This window comes from Azolla caroliniana, unplaced genomic scaffold (assembly GCF_043228905.1).
Source record: "Azolla caroliniana isolate FFs.n. ecotype wild unplaced genomic scaffold, voAzoCaro1.0.p SCAF_14, whole genome shotgun sequence".
Classification (NCBI taxonomy): Eukaryota; Viridiplantae; Streptophyta; class Polypodiopsida; order Salviniales; family Salviniaceae; genus Azolla; species Azolla caroliniana.
Genome location: NW_028230449.1, coordinates 10,229,004 through 10,253,967, shown reverse-complemented (window position 1 = coordinate 10,253,967; position 24,964 = coordinate 10,229,004). Strand labels below are relative to the sequence as shown.

General features: G+C 38.6%; 2 protein-coding genes across 2 annotated transcripts; one reads left to right on the top strand and one right to left on the bottom strand.

The window, feature by feature from the left end:
* Window positions 1-5,454: 5,454 nt before the first annotated feature.
* Window positions 5,455-6,826, bottom strand: U11/U12-31K (RNA recognition motif and CCHC-type zinc finger domains containing protein). Its single transcript, XM_087330777.1, has one exon. It carries the CDS (start codon window positions 6,802-6,804, stop codon window positions 6,010-6,012), a length of 795 nt encoding a protein of 264 aa, XP_087186903.1. The 5' UTR covers window positions 6,805-6,826; the 3' UTR covers window positions 5,455-6,009.
* Window positions 6,827-9,566: 2,740 nt separating this feature from the next.
* Window positions 9,567-14,674, top strand: LOC147855424 (putative galacturonosyltransferase 9). Its single transcript, XM_087330356.1, has 3 exons — window positions 9,567-9,892; window positions 12,297-13,508; window positions 14,109-14,674. The coding sequence occupies exons 1-3, from the start codon at window positions 9,758-9,760 to the stop codon at window positions 14,382-14,384; spliced, it is 1,623 nt and encodes a 540-aa protein (XP_087186482.1). The 5' UTR covers window positions 9,567-9,757; the 3' UTR covers window positions 14,385-14,674.
* Window positions 14,675-24,964: the final 10,290 nt, after the last annotated feature.

Sequence of the window (24,964 nt, the reverse complement as noted above, 5' to 3'; positions counted from 1 at the left end):
CTCATTGTCTTGCAATTCATGGCCTTCGATTCTATCCATTGTTTTCCTACCTCTTGGGAGCAAAGAGCCCGCCTCCTTGTAGCCTATCCACTTCTCTATTGTCATCCTTTGATTAGCAGCTTCCCTGAGCAATAGAGCGTTAATAATTTCAGATCTCATAGTCCATCCACCCCTAATTCCATGGAGTATGTTGGCTTGATCTTGGATTGGCAATGACATAAACCGTCTCCAACATTCTATACTCTTTCCTAGACCTTTTGCAATGCATCCCCATGACAACCCTTACGTGATACAATTAGTTGATCAAATTCATCTCTAATACATGGGTTCCGCACGATGTGTTGACTGAGCTAGGCAGGTTCAGATTAAGGCTGATCACATTTGAGTCCTCGTTTTATGTCAGTGACACTACGCTTTTCACATGGATACACTGAATCTATCTTGCAATTGGCATGAGAAACTTGGTTTGAGATTCATGTTTAGAATCCATCCCGTTTGGGGGTCCAATTGGCCCCTTTTTCGTGGCTTAAAGTAAGCAAAGTGTAATCGTAGTAGCATTTTCCAGCAGCCATCCCCTGGTTGGAGTCCTTGCGCCACAAATTTGGTGAGTAGGGCTTTGGATTGTGAGACGGGATCAATCAGCCCCAACCTTCCTCTCAACTTAGGTGATGTGAGTATAGGCCACGCCACCTTGGCTTGAGCTACATGATCTTCCTTACTATACCAGATGTAGTTGTGCACCAGTCGCTGAATATGATGTATACTTTTCTTGGAGATCGTCCAACATGATAGGTTGTACCATGTTGTTGCAAGTAATACCCGATTTACCACTATGATGTGACTTGCTAACAAGAGTTTTTTCGAGCTCCAATGTATCGACTTTTGTTGAATGGAGTGAATAACTGGTGCAATCATTGTCTCTAGAGGAATGTTGAATCCAATTTAGAAACCCAAATATTTGGTGCTTGCTCCCTAATTGATCCACTTGAAAGTGCGATGTGGGTGCCATGCAGGATGTGCTTCAAGAGAAAGCCATATTGCATAGGATTTGTGCCAATTGATCATAGTGTTCGATCTCTTGCAAAACACGGCTAATCCACTTTCTAGCTGCTTTAGATTTTCCAAGTCCCCTTCCCTTGCATGTAGTTTGCAGTGTCAGTAGCAAATATAATATTTTTACGTAGGATATGTGAAACTGAGTAGCCATTGTTGAGGTTCAAGAACTTTACTAATGAATGTCTAAATCAAGAGTGCACACCACAACCGTGATAGAAATTCGTGCAAGGATTGGGTTTGTAGGAAGATGTTTGGGAAACATACTTGAATGTGATCAAAGGGAGATCATTGTATTGAAGTTTGATACTTAGACTCCCAAACTTGTTTAGGCAAAGTGTGCATAGTCAATTGCTCTGAAAACTTGTGTCTCAACACCCTTTCTCATATTTTAGAGTGTGTGAGCTAAATTTCATAGAAGCAATGGTTTGGATGATAGACAATGTGATGTGCTCTAACATATGTTCATGTGCGATTTCCTTGTTTAGGGAAAAATATGGCTTTGGAGTTAGGTGCAACATATGTAGTATAATGTATGGAGCATGAGCATCCACATTTTTCCTATGTCATGATACAATAGCATTGAAAAAATGCCTCATTCGTAGAGGAATCTACTGATGCATCATGAAGGAAGTGTACCACACCCCGTCTTCCAAACCATTTGTCCATATGTTGCCTCTAACCAAAACACAAAAGTTTTCTTTGATGTGTCTTTTAGATATTTTTTCTTGCTTCCCATATGATCCTAGGAAGTCAATGTGAGGAACCTTTCTGAACCTTAAGCATATATTCAACAACCCTTTTCGTGACTATAATCTTAATAAGAAGTAATCCCATCTCAAGAAGTAGGAGGGTGCATGACATTTATTTCTCAATTTAGAGAAACTTTATAAGGAAATGATTTTGGACATTTTCAAACTCTTTTGAAGTGAACTTAGGGATGCCACTACCCCTTGCTTCCACCTCGTAGAGATGCGCGAGTGTCACACCAAAGTGTCGAAAGGGTATTTCTTGAGGACCCATCACTTAATTTCTCAATGATTGCATGTGTTTTCAAATACATAATATGCCCTCTTTCTTGCCCATACGTGGTGAATAGCACATTCATTGCATCTATGACTTGAAGGAGCTTCAAGGTCAAGGAAAGTCAAAGCTTTCCACAGTTTCAAGTGGCTCATTATTGTACATAATGCACGGTTTATCCTTATTTTGTCTCTTCACAAGCATAATGTTTGTTTTAGAGATATTGACCCTAAACCCTAAAACCCCTCTTGTTGGGTTCGCTACCAATACGGTCAAGGCCAGTATGGATTCTTGGCCCAACTATATTGATGGGGGGAAGAACTCCATTATTCAAACAAACTTCAATTTCATGCCCACAGAAACCACATGTCTATTTGGCATCGTTGTCGAGGATAAGATCGACACTTGAAACTATTGATGAGCTTTTCATAAGCTCCCAAAGCAACCATTGCTAATGATGGAATAAACCAAGAAGGTGAAAATATCATTTTTTTCTATTTTTTATTGATTGTGTTTAATTCTTACTAGTATTTTCTATTCTTTGTTCTTTAGAAAAATCTTTGTTCTTTAGTTTTGCTTTTGTAACCCACCCAACTCACCAAGATGTTAGCTTGCTAACCATCTTGTTTAACAAAGTTTTCTATTTTATTACCTAAATCTTTCAAGTTTAATGCAACCCTATAAAACTTATCTAATTACCTTCCTTGCCCCTATAAAATTTATCTGGTTTTTCCTAGTTATCTTTTGTGCCCCTATAAACTTATATAATTTTTCTAATTATCTTTCGTGCCCCTATAAAATTTATCTAGTTTTCTAATTACCTTTTGTGCCCCTACAAAATTTATCTGATTTTTCCCAATTACTTTCGTGCCCCTATAAAACATAACTAACTTTTTTTAAATTTCGCTTCATGCCCCCCCCCCCCCCCCCCAAACCACAAATATAATTATAACTAAAACTTATCTATTTCTTTTTAATTACCCTTTGTGCCCCCCTTGCAAGACTACCAAAAGTAAACAAGGGCACGAAAGGTGTCTTCATCCGTCATCGTCCATCGCTAGAGACTTAAAATAAAATATAAATAAATGAATGAATACATAAATCAAAATAATAATAATAATCAGAGCAAAAAAAATACCAAAAATAGTACAAAATTGATCTAGAAAATTCGTCAATAAAGTTATGTGCCTTTCCTAGCTACCCTTTCTAGTAGGTGTTCAATGTATGGTTGCTTCATTAACTTGATGGTAATGCACACATATTCGGATTTTGCCATTCTTTTTGGGGACAAGGACAATCGGTGAGACCCATGTAGTTCATTCGATTAAGTATATTACGTTGGCCAACAACATCTTCTCAACTTCAGTTTTGACTTGTATGCAGTGCGGATTCATCAATCAAGGTCATTGCAGTACCGGCCTTGCATCTGTCCTCGTGGATATGATATAAGATACTACCTCTGGAGGTATCCCTTCCATGTCTTCATTACCCCATGAGAAGACATCTTTGAATTCTTGCAAGAGCTTATTAAGGCCGCTTCATCTATTTGTTGGAGGCTTATAACAATGAACATTGGTTTGTCATTTCCTTCATTTCCAAGGTTAGTTTCCTTGAATTTTATCGGGATGTCTCATGTCATGCCTAGTACATGAGTTGTTTGTTGTGGCCAGTGGCTTATGATGGAGTGGGTCCCTTGTTCATATAATTCAATGGAGGTGATGTAGGTGCTTGAGAAAGCGAATTGCGTAGTTTGATAGGATGCATAGTTACGACTGCCAAAGTCTTGGTACAACATTTGTGTGAGGATCTTAACCAGCCACAATCGGTTGGCCGGTTGTCACGTTCGTATGCGGGTACAAATATCGACAATGATAGTGCTAAGATAAAAGACAAAGAAAAACAGACAACGGAAACTCAAAGAGACATAGATATTTAATGTGGAAAAACCCAAAAGGGAAAAAATCACTTGGAGCCCCAAACTCCAAAACAGAATCACTATGAGGGAGGAGTACAATGAGAAGCTCGAGGCAACAACCTCAACCTCTCCTTCGTCAGACAGACAGTTGTAGAGTTACTCACTTTTTTATCAAGTATAGTATGTTTTGTACACGACTAGAACTCTTTTAGCTTAAGCTATTTTTACTTTACTTTTATTTTAGTTTTGAGGATTGGATAAATACCCATTCTTGTTGTAAACCAACTGTCTCATGGGCCAATTTTGGCCTTAGAAGACGTTAATATAACTTTCTTTCTTTCTTTCTCTCTCTCTCTTACTCTCAGTTATTAGACAACTACGTCGTAACTATACAACAATAATGATTCAAGAACTATAAGGTTTGCCCTAGTTGTATTTATACTCATACAATTTCCTAGCTATTTAGATACATAACCCATAAGGGGCACATTTAGACTATTTACATATATGGTCTACCGATTTCGGTTTCAATTTTCAATTTCTGCCGAGGTCTATCGGCCTTGATCAAAACACTCATTGACTCCATCCGGTTCGGTTCATTCTCTTCCCATCCGGAAGGACCCGTTTCCCAACAATTTGGTGGTGTTTTGCATATTTGATTTCCCTTGTACCTTTGTGAACCATTTGGCCTTTGTAAAATTTAGCTTTGTGAGGTGTGTAATGCCCTTGATTTATGAAAGGGTGATGGGGTCACGATACAAACAAGCATGGCTTGTGCACATAATCTTTTTTATTGCCTAGTCTATTGTAACCCTTGTTTATTACAAGCTCTAACCCTAATTTGTGTATCCCTTGATTGACGTTATATGAAGGCTAAAAGTGACCTGAAGCCTCACATTCCTATAAGATTAGGTCTGGTTTTACATGCATCCAATTCCCCCAAATCAATTGCGTTTACTATGAACTATTGTCAATTGTTTGTTATCCAGTGTTACAAATTTACAAAGATGTGCATGCTTTGTGTCATCCCCAACTAGAGATGCACTATGTGTAAAATAGGATGTTACTTTATCTGTCATCTTATGGTCCACGAGCATTTTCTTGAATGTACCAGCATTTTCTTGAGCCAGTTAGTATTGTACTCGACATCCCAGAAAAGTTTCTCCGAACGTACCTTGCAATACATAACATGGTACCTTATTCCATGGTATATTTATGTGAGTTGTACACATGTTACACAAACAGTTTCATATCATGTGTTCAAAAGCACTATTAGGGCTTGCAGTAATAAGCATGCGCAAAACAGTTCACCAAAAGAATACAAAAACGTGTTTATCATCGGCATAACTTGTAGAGCAAGTGCACCTGGCAAAAGATAATTACTTTACAGGAAGGGGCTTCCTAGCACTAGTTAACTACATTTTGAAGACAATATGCAGGGCATAACCATATCATAGCAACAATTGTAAATAAGAGGTATCTCTCAATTGATCATACAATAAATACAACTGACATACACACTAAAATTCTAATACATGAGGAGCCCTGGTGTTCAAGTTTAGAGACTCTCATCGAGGATGATCTGGTGTTCACTATGAAACCTGTCGGAGATTTGAAATTCAATTGGCGAATCCATAACTCATTACAAAAATTCCACGGGTTTTCGGCCTTCTCTGTGATGTGAAACATTTCATGTGATCTTCTCAAGCCTCTACCAAATCCAAGACAGGCAGGTGTCTATGTTATGATCTTCTCAACAAAAAAACCCTAGTGTTTTAGTCTATGTTATGTCATTAGGGAAACAGAAAACTCTAGTGTTTTAGCCCATGTTATGTCATTAGGGAATATTTAATTGTCTAACAACACATATGTTACCAGGAAAAGCCTATACGATCTTCCCCGCAGCTTTTCGCTGTGCTTCATCATCATCACCACCTTGGTCACTGAAATTTCCTGCTCTCTTCTTCTTGCCTTTGTGTGTGTTTTGATCTCGAAAGCTAGGGTAGGATCGTCCTGTTTCAATCATCATCGCCACTTTCATCACTGAAATATCCTGATCTTTTTTTCGATCCCTTTTTCGGCTTTGCGTCTTGAAATTTCTCAGATTCTTGGTCATGGTGGGGGCGAGAATTTTGAGTAGCCACGACAGAAGCCCATCCATCATCTTCAAACTGAGTTTCATCATCAGAAATGCCGATACTATTATCTGCATCACGACTTTGACCTACGCCACCACGCCTTTGCACTTGACCACCATGACCCCTCTTCTTGGGAATAGGTCTTTCTCTTCTTCCTAAGACATTCTTAGGGCACTCATAAGACAAATGTTCTGCCTCACCACATTCGTAGCATCTACTCTTATCTTTGTAAACTCTCTTCTTGATGAACTCCCTGGCACGCCCATTATCCACAGCTATGGAAGCCTTCAAGGTCCTTTTGTTAAGGATCTTACCATCCATGGCTTCCACAGCCTTCTTTGCATCTTCTTGTGAGGTGAAAAGAACAAAGGCCACACCTTTGCTCTGTCGGGTGTGCCTATCTTTCACAACCGTGACCTTCCCGAGTTTTCCAAAGGTGCTGAAGATTTGAAACAGATCTGAATTGGTGAGGGAGAAGTCGAGATTACTGACATAGACGGTGGATTTGGAAGGGACAAGGCCACCGCTTCCGCCTCTGGATTTCGCCTTCCCTGAGAGGGAAGCAGACGACCTTCCTTTGCGGGGGAGGGTGTGTTGGACGCCATCGCCTCCTTCTCCTTCACCTTCAACTTCTTCTTCTTCTTCTTCTTCTTCTTCGCTGCTGCTGCAGTACATGATAGCGACAGGTAAAGCGGGAAAGGAGCGCAGGGAGGGCTCTCGAGAGAGAAGAGAAGGAAGCAGAGACTCAAAGAGCCCAAAATGCCCCACTTTAATAATAGAGAGGTCAGAAATTTGGTTTCGAACCCAAGACGTATGAGTTACTAATGTAATAAGTTACCCACTAGGGTAAAGCTAATATAAAACCAAAGAAAAATAGAGAGATTGAAAACAACACCAAAATGAATGTAATTCGGGTTAGTAATGTAGTATCCCAATGGAGACTAGGAGGTCATGGGTTCAACCCTTACATTCCACGATGGCATCGAGTGAATTAAGAGATATGTATGAAGTAATAGAGCGGTTGTACCTAAAAGTTATGTAGGAGTAGTATAGAGAGGCAAGAAAAGCGTGATAATGCTTGGCCTAGCCTATCCCAACATTGAGCGATGATCGATCGTGGCAACTAATTGTATTCGGGATGCCACTAATTGTATTCGGGAAACTTGCCCGAAGTACCAAATAATCAACTCACTCTCACCCTCATCATTTGACGGGTGGTGACGGAGGAATCGTACTACACAAGCCTTTTCTGCTTCCCTTGGTGGAAAATGAGAAGTGCACTTATCCATTGAATAACATGAAACACGTGGACTTGAAACTCTTGTCTAAATTAACCTATCAACAAGTTGTTGCTTGATACTCATCAATAACACAACACGATTAAAGTAGTAGATTAAGGCAACCTAAAAACTAACTAAAATGCCAAAAAGTGTGAGAGATAAGTAAGAGATAAATAGAGAAATGCTTAAATAACATCACGTGGTGGGTTGGGAAGTGCCATGGGCGACATAACTTCAAATGTCAACTCTAGCATTTTTGTCACCTTTGAAGAGATAAAATATCCTCCCAACTCTCTTCTCAAAAGTGAGACCCTCTTGTGTTAAGTATATATCCCTAAAAAGGGATATATATTTATAAAGAATGGATGAAGGAATACCATGTGAAATGAAGTGCTTCCATTTTGTATGGCCCTCTTGTGTTAAGTAAGGCTTTAACACACAATTATTGAATATTTACAAAGCTAAAGGTCAATATGATCTTGTATGTGCACATGTGCACATTGTAGAATATATATAATAATAGTGTGGTTACATTGTTGGGACATGTGGGTCTAAGTGCTTGCTCCATCACATGGTTGCATGCACATCAAGAAATTTGTGATATCATTAGGTGAATATCTGGTGCATTGGTAAAATATGTGGCTCTTAGTTCATAGGATTTGAGTTTAAATCTCTTGCCTGCTTGGACATGTATAGATTTGAATGGACAACTATCAAACCCTCCCAAAACTCATGTGAAGGCTGAAAATGCAGGGAACAAAGACAGACCTTGATGAATGCTATCTATTGTTCCTTACAATTGTGCCTTGTATTGAGAAAGAAATGTTGTGATTCAAAGTTCATCTCAAGTGAGCTTGCACGAGGGTTCGAAATTTGTGACACAAGTAAGAGGAGAATAACGGCTTTTGTGGATTCACACCAAAACTTTAAGGTTTGGGCATAACTAGCAATGGGCCCGGTTTCGGCTCAAACCGAACCGAACCGTTAGGCCATGGTTTAAAGGTTTATATAAGTTTCAAAATAATTAAATGGTGCTGTTTGGTTTTAATTATTAATAAACGGTTCGGTTTTAGTTCAGTTTGGTTTTGAAACTGGGGTTTATTGGTTTAAAGTTTTATAAGTTTTTGGGATAACTTTTTTTTAACCCTTAAATGTTTATGTAATTTAATGGTTTAATTAATGTTTTTTATTGATTTAATTCACATGTTTATTTAATTTAATGGCTTTAATAATGCTTAATTAATTAATTAATTAATTAAACATAAATTATGATTTAATTTAGTGTATTTTTATTTATTTAATTTTTTATTTTGTTTGCCTTAAATGTAGTTTCGGTTTAAACTTTTTATTAGATGGCTTAGTTTGGTATCAACTTATCCCTAAACGGTTATAGTTCAAATAGTTTGGTTTACGTTTTCTTACATGGTTTGGTTTAATGGCTTGAAAGTTCATAAATGGTATGTTTTGGTTTTTATTTTATATAAATGGTTTGGTTTAGTTCGGTTTGGTTTCAAGGCAAAGAAACTGAACCAACCCATCGCTGGGCATAACACCATCTTGTCAATCATAACATATTACATGCTAACATGGGATGTATGGGGTACTGATCTATTGTAAGAACATGAATGTGGCTATTGTTTTATTAAGGGATTAAGTGATTATGATCTTATGTTGTAATTATGTATTGATGCTTTGTTATAAATCAAGATATTTTGGACGTGAACACCAGAAGACCTGAGTCTCGGTTGTCCAACTATTAAATTCTGAAGCTATTTGAATATAACTGTTGTCTATGCCTAATTAATTGATTGATTGCAACATCCGCAACTTCCTTAATGACCGAAGGTTCTAGAAGTTCCCTTTAATAAAAATTGCGAGGTTTATAACCTTTGGCTTTACAAGGGATGATAATGTGATAGTTTAAACTTGCATTTGTGGTTCGATATAATCGTGGTTTTTGTGTGGGTGGGTTGAATCGGTTTGACACTCTCGAACCGAACCGAGCCGAGCCGAGCCAGAGAGAGAGAGAGTAAAATGCAGAGAGGCTAGGCTGTAGGTGTCGGTGTCTCTGCTGCTTCTGCTTCTGCTGCTTCTTCTTCTTCCTCTTCACTCTTCGTTTGCTGTAATGGTGAAGCAGACATAGCCAGCCAACACTGCTGGAGCTCATAGAGGCCTTCTTCTGCTTTTTCTACATACATAGCCTCATCTTCACCACTTTCTAAACCATTCAAACGAATTTTAAGCCTGGCTCCTTCTGTTTCCTTCCTTTCGTCATCCAGGATCGGGTTCGAATCCGAACAAATAATATCGATCTGATCCTGCATATCACCTCCCTTCTGCGGCACCACATGGCGACCCGCAGAGCTTCATCTTCTTCTTCTGTTCATCATCGTCTCTTTGCACCGACAATGCTGATCCTGTTGGTCTTCGTCACAGGATATGCATTGGTGATCTACCATGGCTCTGATCCTGTCCTTCATCACGTGAGTTGATCTTCCTTCAACTGATTTTTTCCCTTTCAGATTTGTGATTTCGATTCAGTAGTGCTGACGGATTCTAATGATATGGTTATGGAATTTCAGTTCATGTTATAAAATCAGGCAAACGTGTCAAATTTTCCAGTGCTAAAACAGTAGTTTTTTGTTTTTTTTCGAGCTGTGTCTAAAGGATTGATATTGAAAATGTCTTTGACGTGAGATCTCTCTTAACGATTCCTCTACCATTTTCGAATGTAACCATCAAGTGTTTCAAGCGAGATCTCCTCATTCTCCTATGTGCATTTCAACTGCTAGAAGCATATAATGTGTCAATTCCAAAATTTTTGTTGAAAATCAGTCTTGTTGATATCACTACGATGAATATTGATATGATTTATATGTTTGATCTAGCTGTAATGCCTCCACGAAGGAGGTATTCAGCAAAAAAACATGTCAGAGCTCAACCAGAGTATCAGTATCTCAAGCTTTGTGTAGATGATTTTTTATACTATCTGGATCTATGAATCAATCTGATGATGAGCTCGAAATGCTTTATTGGAACGTGTTAGGCTTGATTCTGTAAATTGATCTCAATGTGTATATAGTCTTGTAGTTGTATCTTTGATAGAGATGGAGAATCTTGTTTAGAGTCATTCGTTGAAAACCAGTGTTTGGAGCTTTGTTTTGATGATTGTTTCTAGGATGCATAAATTAGTTTGATGAAGCTCAATATGATTTGCAGTCTCAATTGTGTGTTTCAATTGACTTTATATCCTGTTAGGTTGAATCTCGATTATGCCTAGGTTATTGAATAAGAGACGTTTTGATGAACAATATCTAGGAGTATGGAACATCAGTTCGATTTTTACAAAGGGAAATCTCTTGCTATTGCTAGAGAAACTTTTATGTGCTTATTTTGTTTTTGAAACCTGGATTCTATTTTTCCGTTGCTTTTGGAATCTAGATATCTGAAGCTTCGTAACAGCCATTATATCTCAAAGCAAAGACTTTGGCAATGTAGGCATGACATCTGAAAATTATCATGCATACATATTCAGAAACAAGAAAAAAGTTAAGCTACTGGTGATGTATATGTATATTGTATATCATGGCTTCATGATCATGATTTTGTTAAACAGTTCCATAGGTGGATACCCTCCATCCCGAGATGGTCTTTTGATCCGTACATTTTCCTATTAGATCCTCTCTATGCATCACAATCTTTGTTTTCATAAACAGTTCCAAAGATGGTTTGATCTCTATCCTGAAGAGTTCTCAATTCAATCTATATTTGGCTTCACATTCTCGTTTTTGTGACAAAGTTCTATAGAATATTTCAGGTCAATTTATATATCTTAGTTTGCTCGATTGGAGGTTCCTATTATATGTATTATGCATATATCAAGCAGATTCTTGATCTGCTCCAGCTTTCTAGTCGAAATCAGATCTCTTCATTTCCTTCCATGTTGGGAAAAGTTATCCTTTCTCTCTCTCTCTCTCTCTGTCTCTCTGTCTCCAACTAGATTTTACATTTGTTCATGTGACTGTGTCAAGATCTCTCCTCATACTCCTCCTATCCTAGTTTTCACTGCATTAAAATGCTGAGTTCCATATAGTTATTGACCTTCTTCACTCTCTATATCCCCCTCTAGCTCTGAGATTGGAATACTTTAAGGGATGCAGTCAGGATAAAACAAGGATGCTATAGTAAATAAAAGGATGCACAGAACCCCATGAAGTAGTGCATTTGCTAATTGATAATGATAGATTGCAAAATTTTTCATTTTTCATTTTTTTTTCTTTTCAATTAAGACTTCACGCTGTCCATACCTTTGCGAGCTTGGGATGCCATTTTAGGTTGTTTCCTGGGTTTCTGTGGCCTTCAACCATACATGGCATGATCAGAAATCCCAAAGATGCTGACACTTTATTTTGATCTGACACATTCAGATTTGTTTTTTCTTTAAGGATGGGATGCTCTTTTAGGTTATTTCTTGGTTTCTGGGCCTCCAACCATACATGGCACATTGAGAAATCTCAAAGTTGCTTATCGTTGATTCGGATTTTGATCTGACATGCTTTGCTATGGTAATTAAAATTGGGGTTCCTTTCAAATTGACCCTGTATGGTTGAAGTTCAACGCTGTATATCTCTCCAAATTCAGAAACCAAGGGAAGGACCTAAAAGAGCATCCTAAGTTTATTGTATCTGTATGAAATTACTGTGCCCACCATTTATTGTCATAAGTAGCTGGGATTGTGGTTAGCCTTAGAATGATGATTAGATCAGCAGAACATATATCTCTAATCTCCAATCTCCAATCTATATCTATATCTATCTATAAGAGAGTCGCAAAGTTAGGGTTATGATGTAGACAAGTAAATGCTCATAACAATATTTTGTTTTGCAGGCTGGTATTGAGAAAACACAGGCTAGCCCATCTCATCTCCATACCTATGTTGCTCGCACGATTCGGGCTCTGAAGTCGGATGAAGGTCCAGAAAGGTCTAAAATAGAGACGCTGTTCAAACTGGCTAGGGAGCAGATAGCCTTAGCTAATGCATATGCCATCTATGCACGCAAAGAGAAGATTGAAATGGATAAACAACTAAGTAATTTCACTGCACATGCAAATGCAATCAATGCTTTGATGTCTCAGCCACAGATTCGAGCATTGCAAGATAATTCTGCAACTGTGGATGAAGAAACACTCAAAATATTTGAAAAAGAGCTCAAAGATCACCTCAAGGTAACCCGGCAGCTCATGGCTGATTCAAAGGAGCTTTTTGACAACCAAATGAAAATTCAAAAGCTCAAGGATACCATATTTGGTGTAGAGGATCAGCTGACAAGAGCTAAAAAATATGGAGATCTTTCTAACTTGATTGCTGCAAGGTCCACTCCTAAAAGTTTACATTGTCTTTCTATGCGTCTTCTTGAAGAGAGGATCACTAATGAACCGAAGTACCTTGAAGATGAACATGCAGCATCAGTACCTGAATTTAGTGACGCATCACTATACCACTATGCGATCCTTTCTGACAATGTCTTGGCATCATCAGTAGTGGTTAAATCAGCTATACTTAACTCTCAAAACCCTGAAAAGCATGTTTTCCATATCATAACAAACAAGATGAACATGTGGGCTATGAAAGTTTGGTTTAAAATGAATCCACCCAATAATGTTTCCCACATAGAGATAACATCCATGGATGATTATACATTCTTCAAATCATCTTATGTGCCCCTTTTACAGCAGCTTGATGCAGATGAGCAGTATAGAAACCTTAAATATCGATTGATGCTAAAACATTTACGGTTTTATCTCCCCGAAATGTTTCCAAGACTACGAAGAATACTGTTTTTGGATGATGATGTAGTTGTACAGAAGGATCTCACATCTCTTTTCAAGATGAACATGGAGGGAAAAGTACATGCTGCAGTAGAGATCTGTTCTGCATCGTTCAATCGATACAGCCATTACATGAATTTTTCTCATCCACTGATCAAGAAGAAACTAGATCCTAATGCGTGTGCATGGGCATATGGTATGAATTTATTTGACCTTGACGCGTGGAGAAAGGAGAAATGTACAGAGAAGTATCACTACTGGCAGACTCAGGTGAGAGCAATTCCTGTTTTTTTCCCAATCTTTCTCGGTAACTGTCTCCAATTCCTGTTTTCATAAGTAACGAGACATTACATGGTAAAACACAATGTTAAACCACGTACCTTACCTATTATATAAGACCATGCTCTTCCCCACAATTATTGCATGTAGCTCACTAGGCTACCCTAAATATGATAGTGTAGTTGTAAAGGTTACTAATGTGCTTTGCAATGTTAACGTTGGGTTGGGGTTAAAAGTTTCGAGTGATGGATTTGTTCATTATAAAACCTTCGTAACTTTAGGTTGAGATCATAAACACCAATAGTTTCCTCAAAAAAATGATACATAAAGGAGATCATTTATAACAAAAGTTATTTGAGGGGACATATGAGGAAAGTATTGCATGAGTTAAAATCCCATGCAAGCCTAATCCACAACGAAAGATTTTTTCCAGTTAGGCACTTGGGCGTCCACCCACTGTGAAATATATGAGCTGGTTTTCGAGTAGTGAGTTAGCGCAGTTGATCAAGTAAAAGGTTAATATAGCTATTAAGAAATGTGCCTTTATTTGATGTTTTCCATATTTTTCTTTCTTGGAATGCTTGTCTTCAGAACAAGGATCAAACACTTTGGAGGATTGCAACTCTTCCACCAGGTCTTATTACCTTTTATGAGAACACTAAAACCTTGGACAAATCATGGCATGCTCTTGGGCTTGGTTCCAACCCCAACCTTAGTATGGAGAAGATAAAAAAAGCTGCTGTGATTCATTACAATGGACATATGAAGCCATGGCTGGATATTGCATTGAATCAGTACAGAGACCAATGGACAAAGTATGTGGACTATAATATGCCATTCATCCAGATGTGCAATTTTGGGCATTAACACGTGAAGAAATCGATGGAATCATTGTACATGAAGAAACAGTTTTTTACTTGGAAACCTTTAACATATGAGTTCTTCATCGAGCAGGAGATGGCGAATGAGCGTTCGCTAAGGATGTTGTTTAAAGAGAGACACGACTTAAAACTGATGAAGGAGACATGGCTCAAATTGTAACTATGTATGTGCCCCTGCTGGCTAGAAAGGTACTTGGACTTCCCAACTCGATTATTCATATCCTTCTTATATTGTAATTTCTATCTCAAAATACTTGTGTTAATTGTGTTGAACAACCATTTTTATAATCACAATTATTTCAAACTCTGATAACTGGTTTATCATAATATACATATACATGTATATATACACATATATGTATGTATATACATACATGTGTGTGTATTTATATGTTTATACTGATGCGAGATCATGTATAACACTTCGATATATATTTAGTTTGCCGCAGTTTTTACTTATGTAAACTTCTAATTTGGGTAAAAAGCCTTCCACCATCCGGATGAGGTGATTTTATTTATGTAAGATGCTTCCATTTCTAAGGTACTTTCTGTATTAGGATTAGGTTTTATGATCGGTCTTATGGCCTTCTTTTTGGCAGTAGAAAGATCACTTGAGAATACTTTTGGTTTGGGAATCACTCCTTGGAATGAATTTTGAGAAGGCTTTTTGACACTCCGATTGTTTGGGGAGATCGGAGATCACATGAGATTGCTTTTCACTTTTAACATGTCCCAAGAGTATTTGTCTGAGCCTAAAAGTCATTTCAAATTGGTAATCACAACACTGCATAGATGTCAAATAACACAAACTACCATGCAATTGAAATGTATAAGAATATGCAAAAAGCCATAATCATCAAGTGACAAAATGGAAATAAATAAGAGAAAAATTGTAAAACGAGCACATCATAGCCAACTATAACTTTGGTATCACACAAAGGCATGTGAAAGAGTCTCCTTCAAATGTGGCATGGACTTCCTAGGTATGACTAGATCCCCTAGAAAAAAGGAATATTTACAAACCTAATAATCTACAAGAGAAATTAGTGCTTGGAAATGTCATTGAAGCATTGATTACACAAAACATTGATTAGAGAGTGTACTTGATTTTTTCTTTACTTTTCTATGTTAATTAATTAGAGAGCTACAAATGTTTTTAGAGGAATGGCTCTTGTCATTAAACACTAAAAACATATACTGCAATCTTGTAACTGAGTGCAAACGGACATTAAAATCTTTGTATTGAGAATTATGAGCATTAGCCCTAAAATTATTGCATTGACAATAACTTGGATTGACATTTAGCGAATTGATGATGATTAGGGAGATATTAGAAGAGAAGCACCCTAATATGGAGCAATTAACCTTGGTTTGTTTGTGCAAGGATGCATCATACATGATACCAAGGGATATGATGATTTGCTCTGCTATGTGCTTTAGCAAACCCCCCATTGTTTTATATCAACAACTTTAGAAAACTGGTTTGGAAATATGACTTAGGTATGGGTCCTGGTTTCTGTCTTAGTTTCAGTTTAGTCTTGGTGGGTCTAAACAATTTAGTTTAAATGGCTTGGTTTGGTTTTTGTTATGCATAAATTGTTCAATTCAGTTTTGTGGCCTTTTCAACCAAATTGTTTAAATCAAATTAATTAAACAATTAACCAAAACAATCATTGAATTAAAAAACATTCAAGCTAAATTAATCAAACCATTAAACCAAAGAAAACATTAATTAAACCACGTAGCCATTGGGTAAACAAAAAGATATTAAAAAGAGAACCTATTAACGAGCTAGTAAACTGATAAACCCTAGTTTAAAACCAAACCATTTGATGATATTTGAAAGAAGCGCAAATCATTTACTTATATTCGAATTGGTAAACCATTAAAACATGGCTTAAAATTTCATTTTGGTTTGAATGAAACCAATGCCAATATGACTTCATAAGAGGCTTTGCTATTTTTTCTTTGGTTTAAGTTATCTAAGAAAAGTAACTGGCTCCATAAAATCATATTAAACGTAAAAGGTCAATAATTTTCACAAGTCCACAATGCTCTGATTTGGCTTGATTATCAACTTCAACAAAATTTGTCCTTGTAGATCATATCCTAGGTAAAGCCAATTGATTATAGAAGATGACTTAGTTTGATAAACTCATTCATGCAGTCATTACAATATGCATGACAATATTAGCTATAATAATTCATGTGATGGTTCACCAAATTGGTCATGACATTATGCCCAAGACATAGCCATTCATCTTAGCTTCAAATGTTCATTGGAAAGTGATCAAAATTTCAGCTAGTCACTAAAAATAACATTTATACTGTAACATGAATAAGATGTCTCCATTATTGAGAACCAAATTGTTATGGCATTAACAACGAGATCTCATTCACTAACATCATGTGGACATGTTATCAATGATTAAGCATTGTAACCATAAATTTGACCACGCTAAACAATATTTTCCATCCATCTAGGTAGGCATAATTCTAACCATACCAATCACAATCCATACATGATCATATTCAATCATTCATCTTCATTCCATAATTATCAATGGTAAGGGATATTTCATGCCATATCTAATTAATTGGTGTTGATGCTCTATCATTGTCATGGGTTTAGGTTGTATGTGTTGATCTACCATGTCGCTGGCTTCTTTTCTCTCCATGATTCGCAGAGGCCAACTAAATAGCACAATCCATATTGTATAGGGGTTTGCCAAATCAATGTTTTCAATGTTTTGGATTTGGTCATTTGGCAAAAAATTGCCCTAAATTTAATAAAGACACAAACAAGCATGTACCCAATACAAATATAGTCCCGTATCAGGCTAGATTTGAGGGTTGCTCAAAGTCCGACTCGTCGTTGTTCATCCGGAAAGGTCCAGGAGGTCCGGTCTGTATCTTGCTATATGTGGATGATCTAGTCATCACCGAACCCGGATTCGCTGAAATCGGTCGAGTGAAGTCCCAACTATTGAATGCATTCGAGATGAAGGACTTGGGGGACCTTCATTATTTCCTCGAGATTGAGGTGATCCATACCCCTGACGACATATTGTTTTCATAGCGACACTATGTGTTAAATATGTTGTACAAGTTCGGCATGACCGGTTGCCGACCAATGTCCACACCCCTGGACCGGAACCTGAAGCTTCGTCTCGACTCCAGACCGGCCTGCAATGAGAAATGGTTCCAACAAATTGTCGGAAGCCTCATCTATCTTACTATCACCCGACTCGACATCAGCTATCCGGTCGGGATGATAAGTCAGTTTATGCAGAAGCCGGCCGTGGAGCACCTTTAGTGTGCGCACCAAATACTCAGGTATGTTAGCGGCACTAAAGACTAGGGACTGTTATACCGTCAGGGTATCACTAAAAAGCTCGTCGGGTATACAAATGCCGACTGGGCCGATGATGTGTCAGATCGTCAGTCCACTTCCGGTTATATATTTTCTCTGGGTAGCGCGGTTGTTGCGTGGAGTAGCAAAAAGCAGCCGACAGTGGCTCTATCGAGCACTAAGGCTGAGTATCGGGGTGCTACCGTTGCCATCTGTGAAGCCATATGGCTTCGGCGGTTGCTACAAGACCTCCGGATCGAAGTACCAACTCCAATCCCAATCTACTGCGACAACATGAGCAAGATGCATCTCACCAAGAATCTCGTGTTTCATGTTCACACAAAGCACATAGAAGTGCATTATCACTTTGTGTGCGAACGGGTCCTTAACGATGAAGTCGAACTTCGGTATGTTCGGACGGATTGGCAAGTTGCCGACTTCTTCATCAAGGCACTTGGAACCGACAAATTGCAACACTTCTCAGAGATGCTTGGTATTCAGCATCTAGACGTGCCGCACTTGAGGGGGAGAAAGGAGGAAACCGAAACCGAAACCGAAACCGGGAAGACAGGCAAAGGCACCGAATAATCAGTCAGAGAGAAGGAAACAACCAAAACAGGGGGAGACAAGAAGAAAAACGGAGCCGAGTGGATTGAAGAAGTCGGCACACCTGAAAGAGTCGGAACAAACGGCAACAACGGCAAACTCAAGAAGGACAGAGCCGACCAGAAGAAGAAGGCCAAGACTCGGACATAGTCTGATACCCGAACATGGTCTGATGTGGTAAAGGGCCTGAAGATTCAGGACGAATTGGAGACAACCAATTCGGACAAGCATTGGAACGAGTTGGAGGCACCCGATTCGGAAGAGATGTTCAATTCAGAGGAGCCGAATAAACTCAAGGCCAAGCGGACATGGAGGCAGCAGAAGTCGCCAACGACATGGAGGAGCTGGCGGGTCGAGAAGCGCCGAAGTCACAACAACAAAGGAGCTGAAATGGGCCTTATGAGCAGACAAGTCGACCGAGAAGGTCGAGGTGTGCGGAACCGGATGGGTTGGGAAGCACAAGGGAGGCGGGAGGACGTCAAGAGGAGCTAGAGGGAAGGACTGGTGGACACTGACACCACGATCCGACCTCAAGTGTTGAGAGGAATTCCCCCCCTTATAGAATAGGTATTCCACTCTCCATGTAGAAGAGGATCGATCACATGAAGTGAATACTTCGGATTAGCCATCAACCCATCTTTCCCAATAGAGATTTAATTCGGGTTTTTCCTCACAAAAGACAGACTTACTTTCCACTCAGTTGCCTAAGTCTTTTCGGAGGTTAGTAGTAGGCCAACCACCCTTGAAAATTGTTGAGAATCAACAGTTGACACCAACTGTTTATTTGGTTTCTTTTGAAAAATTAAAAGGAAAAGTCGTTTCTGCTCAAGATATTACAGATGTGGAAATGCCTCCAAGTGTTATGGGAATAGAAGCAAACCAACAAATCGATGTCTCTGTTAATTCGTTTCCCTTTGATAAGCTCATAGGAAAACCTATTTCTAATCAATCAAATATTATGGGTGTTGAAATGGCTCAAGGAGTAGATAAACTCCCTTGTGCTGGATTTCAATTCACAGTTTCACAAGATACCTTGACACTTCAAACCCCTAAAAAGCAAGTTAAGGATCATAGGGTGCATAAGTATGCCGGGAACTATCTGCTTTTAAAAAGACAAGCAAGAGCTCAGGAGGGTGCCCAAAAAGGCCGTCAAGATGCTCTCCTTGAGAAAAGGACACCAATACAATCTGTGTAAGATGGACACCTTACATCTTCTTTCCTGGAATGTGCAAGGCCTGGATGGTCAGGCTTTTCGCAGATTTAAAGGACTCTTACGTGTGGATTTAGGTACTGCTAATGTAGGCACTATTGATATTCTTTTTTTACAAGAGCATCACTTATGCATGGATAGGATTCGGAAGTATGGATCTATTTTACCAGGACGGTGGACTCAATTCTGGATTCCTGCCTTTGGCCCCACTAGCCGACAGGCTGGATTATGCATTGCTATTAAACAACATTTGCAGTCTATCATTGTGTCAGCTACTACTATTGTGAATAAACGGGCACAATTCCTTATTGTAAAAATAAGATCCCAAAAGGTTGGCCTTATGAATCTTTATGCCCCTAATTCTGTGGCAGAAAGGGCAAAGTTATGGCTATCTCTTTTTGATTATGCGAGTTTAGTGGATTGTTGATTGGTGGGAGACGACTTTAATATGATCGAGGATGCTGCTGATAGAATGGGAGGTATAACTACGACAATTTTAGAATGGGAAGCTAAGTGTTGGGACTACTTTTGTTTTACCTATGGTTTGTTAGATTTATGGAAGGTGCACTCATTTTCACATATACAAGGATCCTTTCAGTTTTCTAGATCAGATGGAAGTTTGGTTGTTACAAATTTGTCTCAAGATAGATTTTATGCTAGTAGGGGTTTTTTGGGAAACAGGCAGATCCATAGGAATTATTCCGAGATCAACTATCTCTGATCACGACCCTTTGAAGTTACATGTTACATTTACTAAGAGGCGATACTCAAGGCAATTGCGTATCCCTCCTGCATTGTTATCTAATGATAATCACCGGATGTCAATCACTCAGATATGGTCAAATTACAATTTCTCGGATGATTGTTTGCTTAGCAATATGGTTCATGCCATACTCGATACAAAGATTCTATTCACAAAAATAGTTTCATCATCTGTTTATCACTGCAATTCAGAGATTGCTAACTTGCATCGTGCTCTTGCAACATTACAACAATTGTTGGAAAGGTATCCAACTTCATCTATATTAAGTTGTGATTTGCAGCAAGTAAAAAACAGTCTAAAGGAAAAATAGGAAGCACGCTCAATGTTCTTTTACTATCGTAATGTTGCTCGCTGGTCGCAAAGGCAAGATCGGGTCAATAAGGAATTCTTCAATTAGTTTAAACGAAAAACTAGACCTCCTTCTATTACTTCTTTGAAGCGGCTTGATGGATCCTATATGTCAGATGTCTCTAAGATGTGAAGTATAGTCTCAGATTATTATCATAACTTATTTTCTGCAGAATCTTTTACGACAGACAATTTTAACAAGAAACAAGTTGTTCTTGCAACTATTGAATAGAAGGTTACAGATGTAATGGCCTCTTGGTTATTACAACCGTTTACATCTCAAGAGGGCTGTGTTGTGGCTAAATCCTTAGCTAAGGATGTTTGTCTGGGAAAAGATGGAATATGAATTGGTTTCTATTTGCATTATTGGGATTTTCTTGGTCCTCTCCTTACGAGAGCAGTTAATTTAATATTCTCAACGAGTAATATGCTGGCGGAATGGATAGAAGGAATCATATATATGATTCCTAAATCGGATGCTCAATGTGATGAAGTCTCCAAGTGGCGGCCAATAACATTGCTTAATGTTGTGTATAAGATTGTGGCGAAAACTATGGTAGTTAGACTATGACCTGTATTGCCGTCTATTATTCATGACACACAATCTGGTTTTCTGCAAGATAGAAGTATTTTTTATAATATCTTTTTGTTCTGGGAAATGGTTGCATTAGCTCAGCAACATAAACAACAACTTGCAGTATTATTGCTTAACTTTGAGAAGACATATGATAAAGTGGATTGAAACTTTCTTGAGGCAATGCTGTCAAGATTAGGTTTTCCTGCCGCATGGATAAAAGGTGTTTCATCCCTTTACAGGCATGCTTCTAGTTCAGTTTTGTTTGCTAGAGAATACGAGACGCTATTTCCTATCTCTAGGTCTGTTAGGCAAGGATGCCCACTTGCCCCATTTCTTTTTATCTTGTTTGGGGAAGCCTTGTCCTCCTACCTAAGATCGTCAACTGTTAGTATCAAAGGCATAGTATTACCTATTACACAGTCCACTATAGTGGATGTTGAGTTTGCAAATGATATAACCCTCTATGTTGACGGGGAGATTTGTAATCTTGGTCGAGTACAAAATGCTTTCCAGGTTTTCTTAGATGCTATAGGTGCATCACTTAACTGGAATAAGTCAGTTGGCCTTTGGGTGGGTGTAGAAACTCATCTTGAGTGGTATCTAGGTCCCGCTTTCCGATGGCTTCATCGTGGTGAACCAATTCGATATTTGGGATGTATGCTTGGAATAAATTTAAGGCCAGAAGCAATGCTATCTCTGATGCTATTATCATTAAAATGTAAATGACTGTATTGGGATGCCCAACAATTGTCTTTTGCGGGTCGGGTTGTAGTAGCAAACACAATACTAGTGGCATCAATGTGGGTTATAGCATCTATGTGGCTATTTTCTAGATCAGCAATAGCAAAAGTGCAAAGCTTGATCTGGAATTTCCTTTGGGGGGGAAAACATGGCTCTCCTATAGTAGCCAAAGTTGCTTGGAATGTGTTGATTCAACCTAAAATCAATGGAGGGTTGGGTTTGATAGATCCTTTGATGCAATCAAGAGCGCTCTTGATGAAGTTTGTTATCAGAGGTTTGTTGCCAGGATTAGAAGCTTGGAAAGGAATGTTTTTAAATCAGTTAATGCAGTTAACTCCTAAGACAGGAGGAGCATGGTCACCCTCTCTAAAGTGGTTGTTCTTGAATGACATGAAAACGCCAAGGAGGAATCTTGCATCCAATAGATTTTTGCTAGGAATCATAAGAGCGTGGGATGCGATTAAATCATTTTTGCTATAGGACAAACCTTCTACTTGGGATGCATTACTTAATCAGCCTACGCTTGCCAATTCTCTATTTCGGGATAATGCAGGAAAAGTATTGGGCCTGCGTACTCACCTTGCTTGGGGCAAATTGGATAATGGGCCAGTTGCATCTGTAAGAACTTGGACTCATTTTCAACAAATGCCGCAAGAAGATTGACTTGCACATCTACAATTAGTTCATGGTGCCAAGATAATGACAACCACCTTATCAATAACATATTCTTCATTTTTTACAACCTTCCAACCTAGCCAGGAACATCTATGGTTTGGATGCTTCACAAATGATACATTGATGGCTGTTAAAGACGTTTCACCTAATCGGTGCATTTCTTATTTTGAGGTCCTAGACAACAATAGATTGCAATCTTATACCTTTGATTGCAGTTATTTACAGGACTTGCGAAGTGCACCAGTTAGAGTGGTTGCTAAAACTGGAAAGAAATGGATCCTTGATCCTTATCCATCAGTTGCTTATATGTGTGATATCCTGTGGCTATACACAAAAGATCCTGACATGGGATCTGGGGGGTTGGTTTTGGTCATACTCCTTGGGGGAAAAGATCGTAAAGGTCCCCTTCTTTCAGTACTTAGTAAAACTTGGAAGATCATTACTGCTCTCTCAGAATGTAATGATATCGGCAGCTCAGAAACATTGGACCAATTGGGGTGTTTCCACTTTGCATTTGAGAACCTATTGGAAATGGATATGGTCATTCAAGGGGCCAACTAAATTTATTCTCTTTCGATGGTTATTAGTGCATATGGCACTACTCGTTGGTCATTCATTGAAAGGGAATGTAGCACCCAATTTGCGGCAATGTGGCTTTTGCCATGAACCTCAGGAGACTACCAAGCATGTCCTATGGTCTTGTTCTTTTGCTCAACAAGTATGGAAGAAAGTCATGTCTTTATTCCTAACAATCAATGTAGGTTGCCTATTCTCATGGGGATCAACGATGTGGGGAGTATTACATTCTGGCTTGATGTTGTATGAGGCAAACGATGTTCATGAGGCAATGACAATACATAATAGAAGATTGATATTAGTTAGTCCCTTCCAACAACCTCGCAAGTAGGTGCGATCTGTCCAAATTTGGAAAACTATGACCACAATAACATTATGAGCATTATGGAAATATCGATGTAACCGACTTTATGATGGGGTAGATGTTCATCTCTCAAATGTGATGTTTGAGATATGAGAGAACTTGTTGGCAGTAGTCCGTGGCCAGTATGACAATATGCAGGGTTCCTTAGATACTGTGAACAAGAAAAGGAAAAAGCTTCTTCACTTATGGAAAAGGTGCCCCTGTTTACAATGTCAACTCAAGAGCCTCAATGGCAATATCGACTTCCATGGACTCTTTCTTGAATATCAACAAATGTAAACATCCTTGTATTTTACAACATTGTATAGGAAAAGTTGTAACCTCCTTGGTAGCTAGGTTCAAGTAGCCTTTGGGCGCTTTGTTCTTAATACTATTGAAGAAATGTTTACATTTCTTTTTTCTTTTTTTTTGAAAAGAATAGCATGCGGAAGCTACACAGACACTACCGGCTTAGCCGGATAGAAACAGAGAATGATAAACACAGAGAACAATGGTGTGAGAGAGAGAGAGCACGTGGGAGAGATAAGGAGAGCAAAACACAAAAAACTCAATTTCAAAATAATACTCTGTCCATACAAATGTGCTTAGTGAGCACTTTTATACAAGTCCATAAAGGACGGTCGGAAGTACTGACAAGTACTTCAATGCTCATAATCGAGTGATTAACACTAACTCCTAAAAATATTTCTATCTACTAGGCTAGGATCGTAGGCCTCTAACAGCCTACCGGCTCTTGTGGATCCGGTTCTCAGATTTGGTTCGTGGATCTGGCTCTCGGCTTGTTCAGCCGATCTGGCCCATGTTGAGCTTGCTTCTCAATGCTTGTTTAACAAGTCAACATACTTCGTGAATTACCTTATATGTTAGATTATGTCTAATGTAAGCATGAAATTAAGGAAATAAATGATAGATAATAAAGAAAAACAGAGAGAAGGAAGGGTGTTGATCCACCTAACCACCCCCCGAGCGAAGGGATTGAGATCATCTCTAGCCTTGATCTGCATCCCATACCACTTCTATTGATCGAGTGGTACCTGGTATTGGCACGCTCACTATGAGAGTATGTTCACTACAAGATCATAGTCGCGATGTAGTCAAATGATGTGTCTAATGAGGGTAGCTAGGCCTCATATTTATAGCTAGACCTAAGGCCCCCAAGCAAGTTCATACTTGACCCTTATGGGTCATCTCAATTCCTAGGATTAAAAGTAATCCTCCCTTTACACTCTTGGTTAACCGTTACACTTTTATGCTCGTGTGTAGAATACTACGATACAAACTACCACAAGATAAATTATGGTTACACTCGTAACATACTCCCCCTTCTTTAAAACATTGCACTCTTGCAATGAAA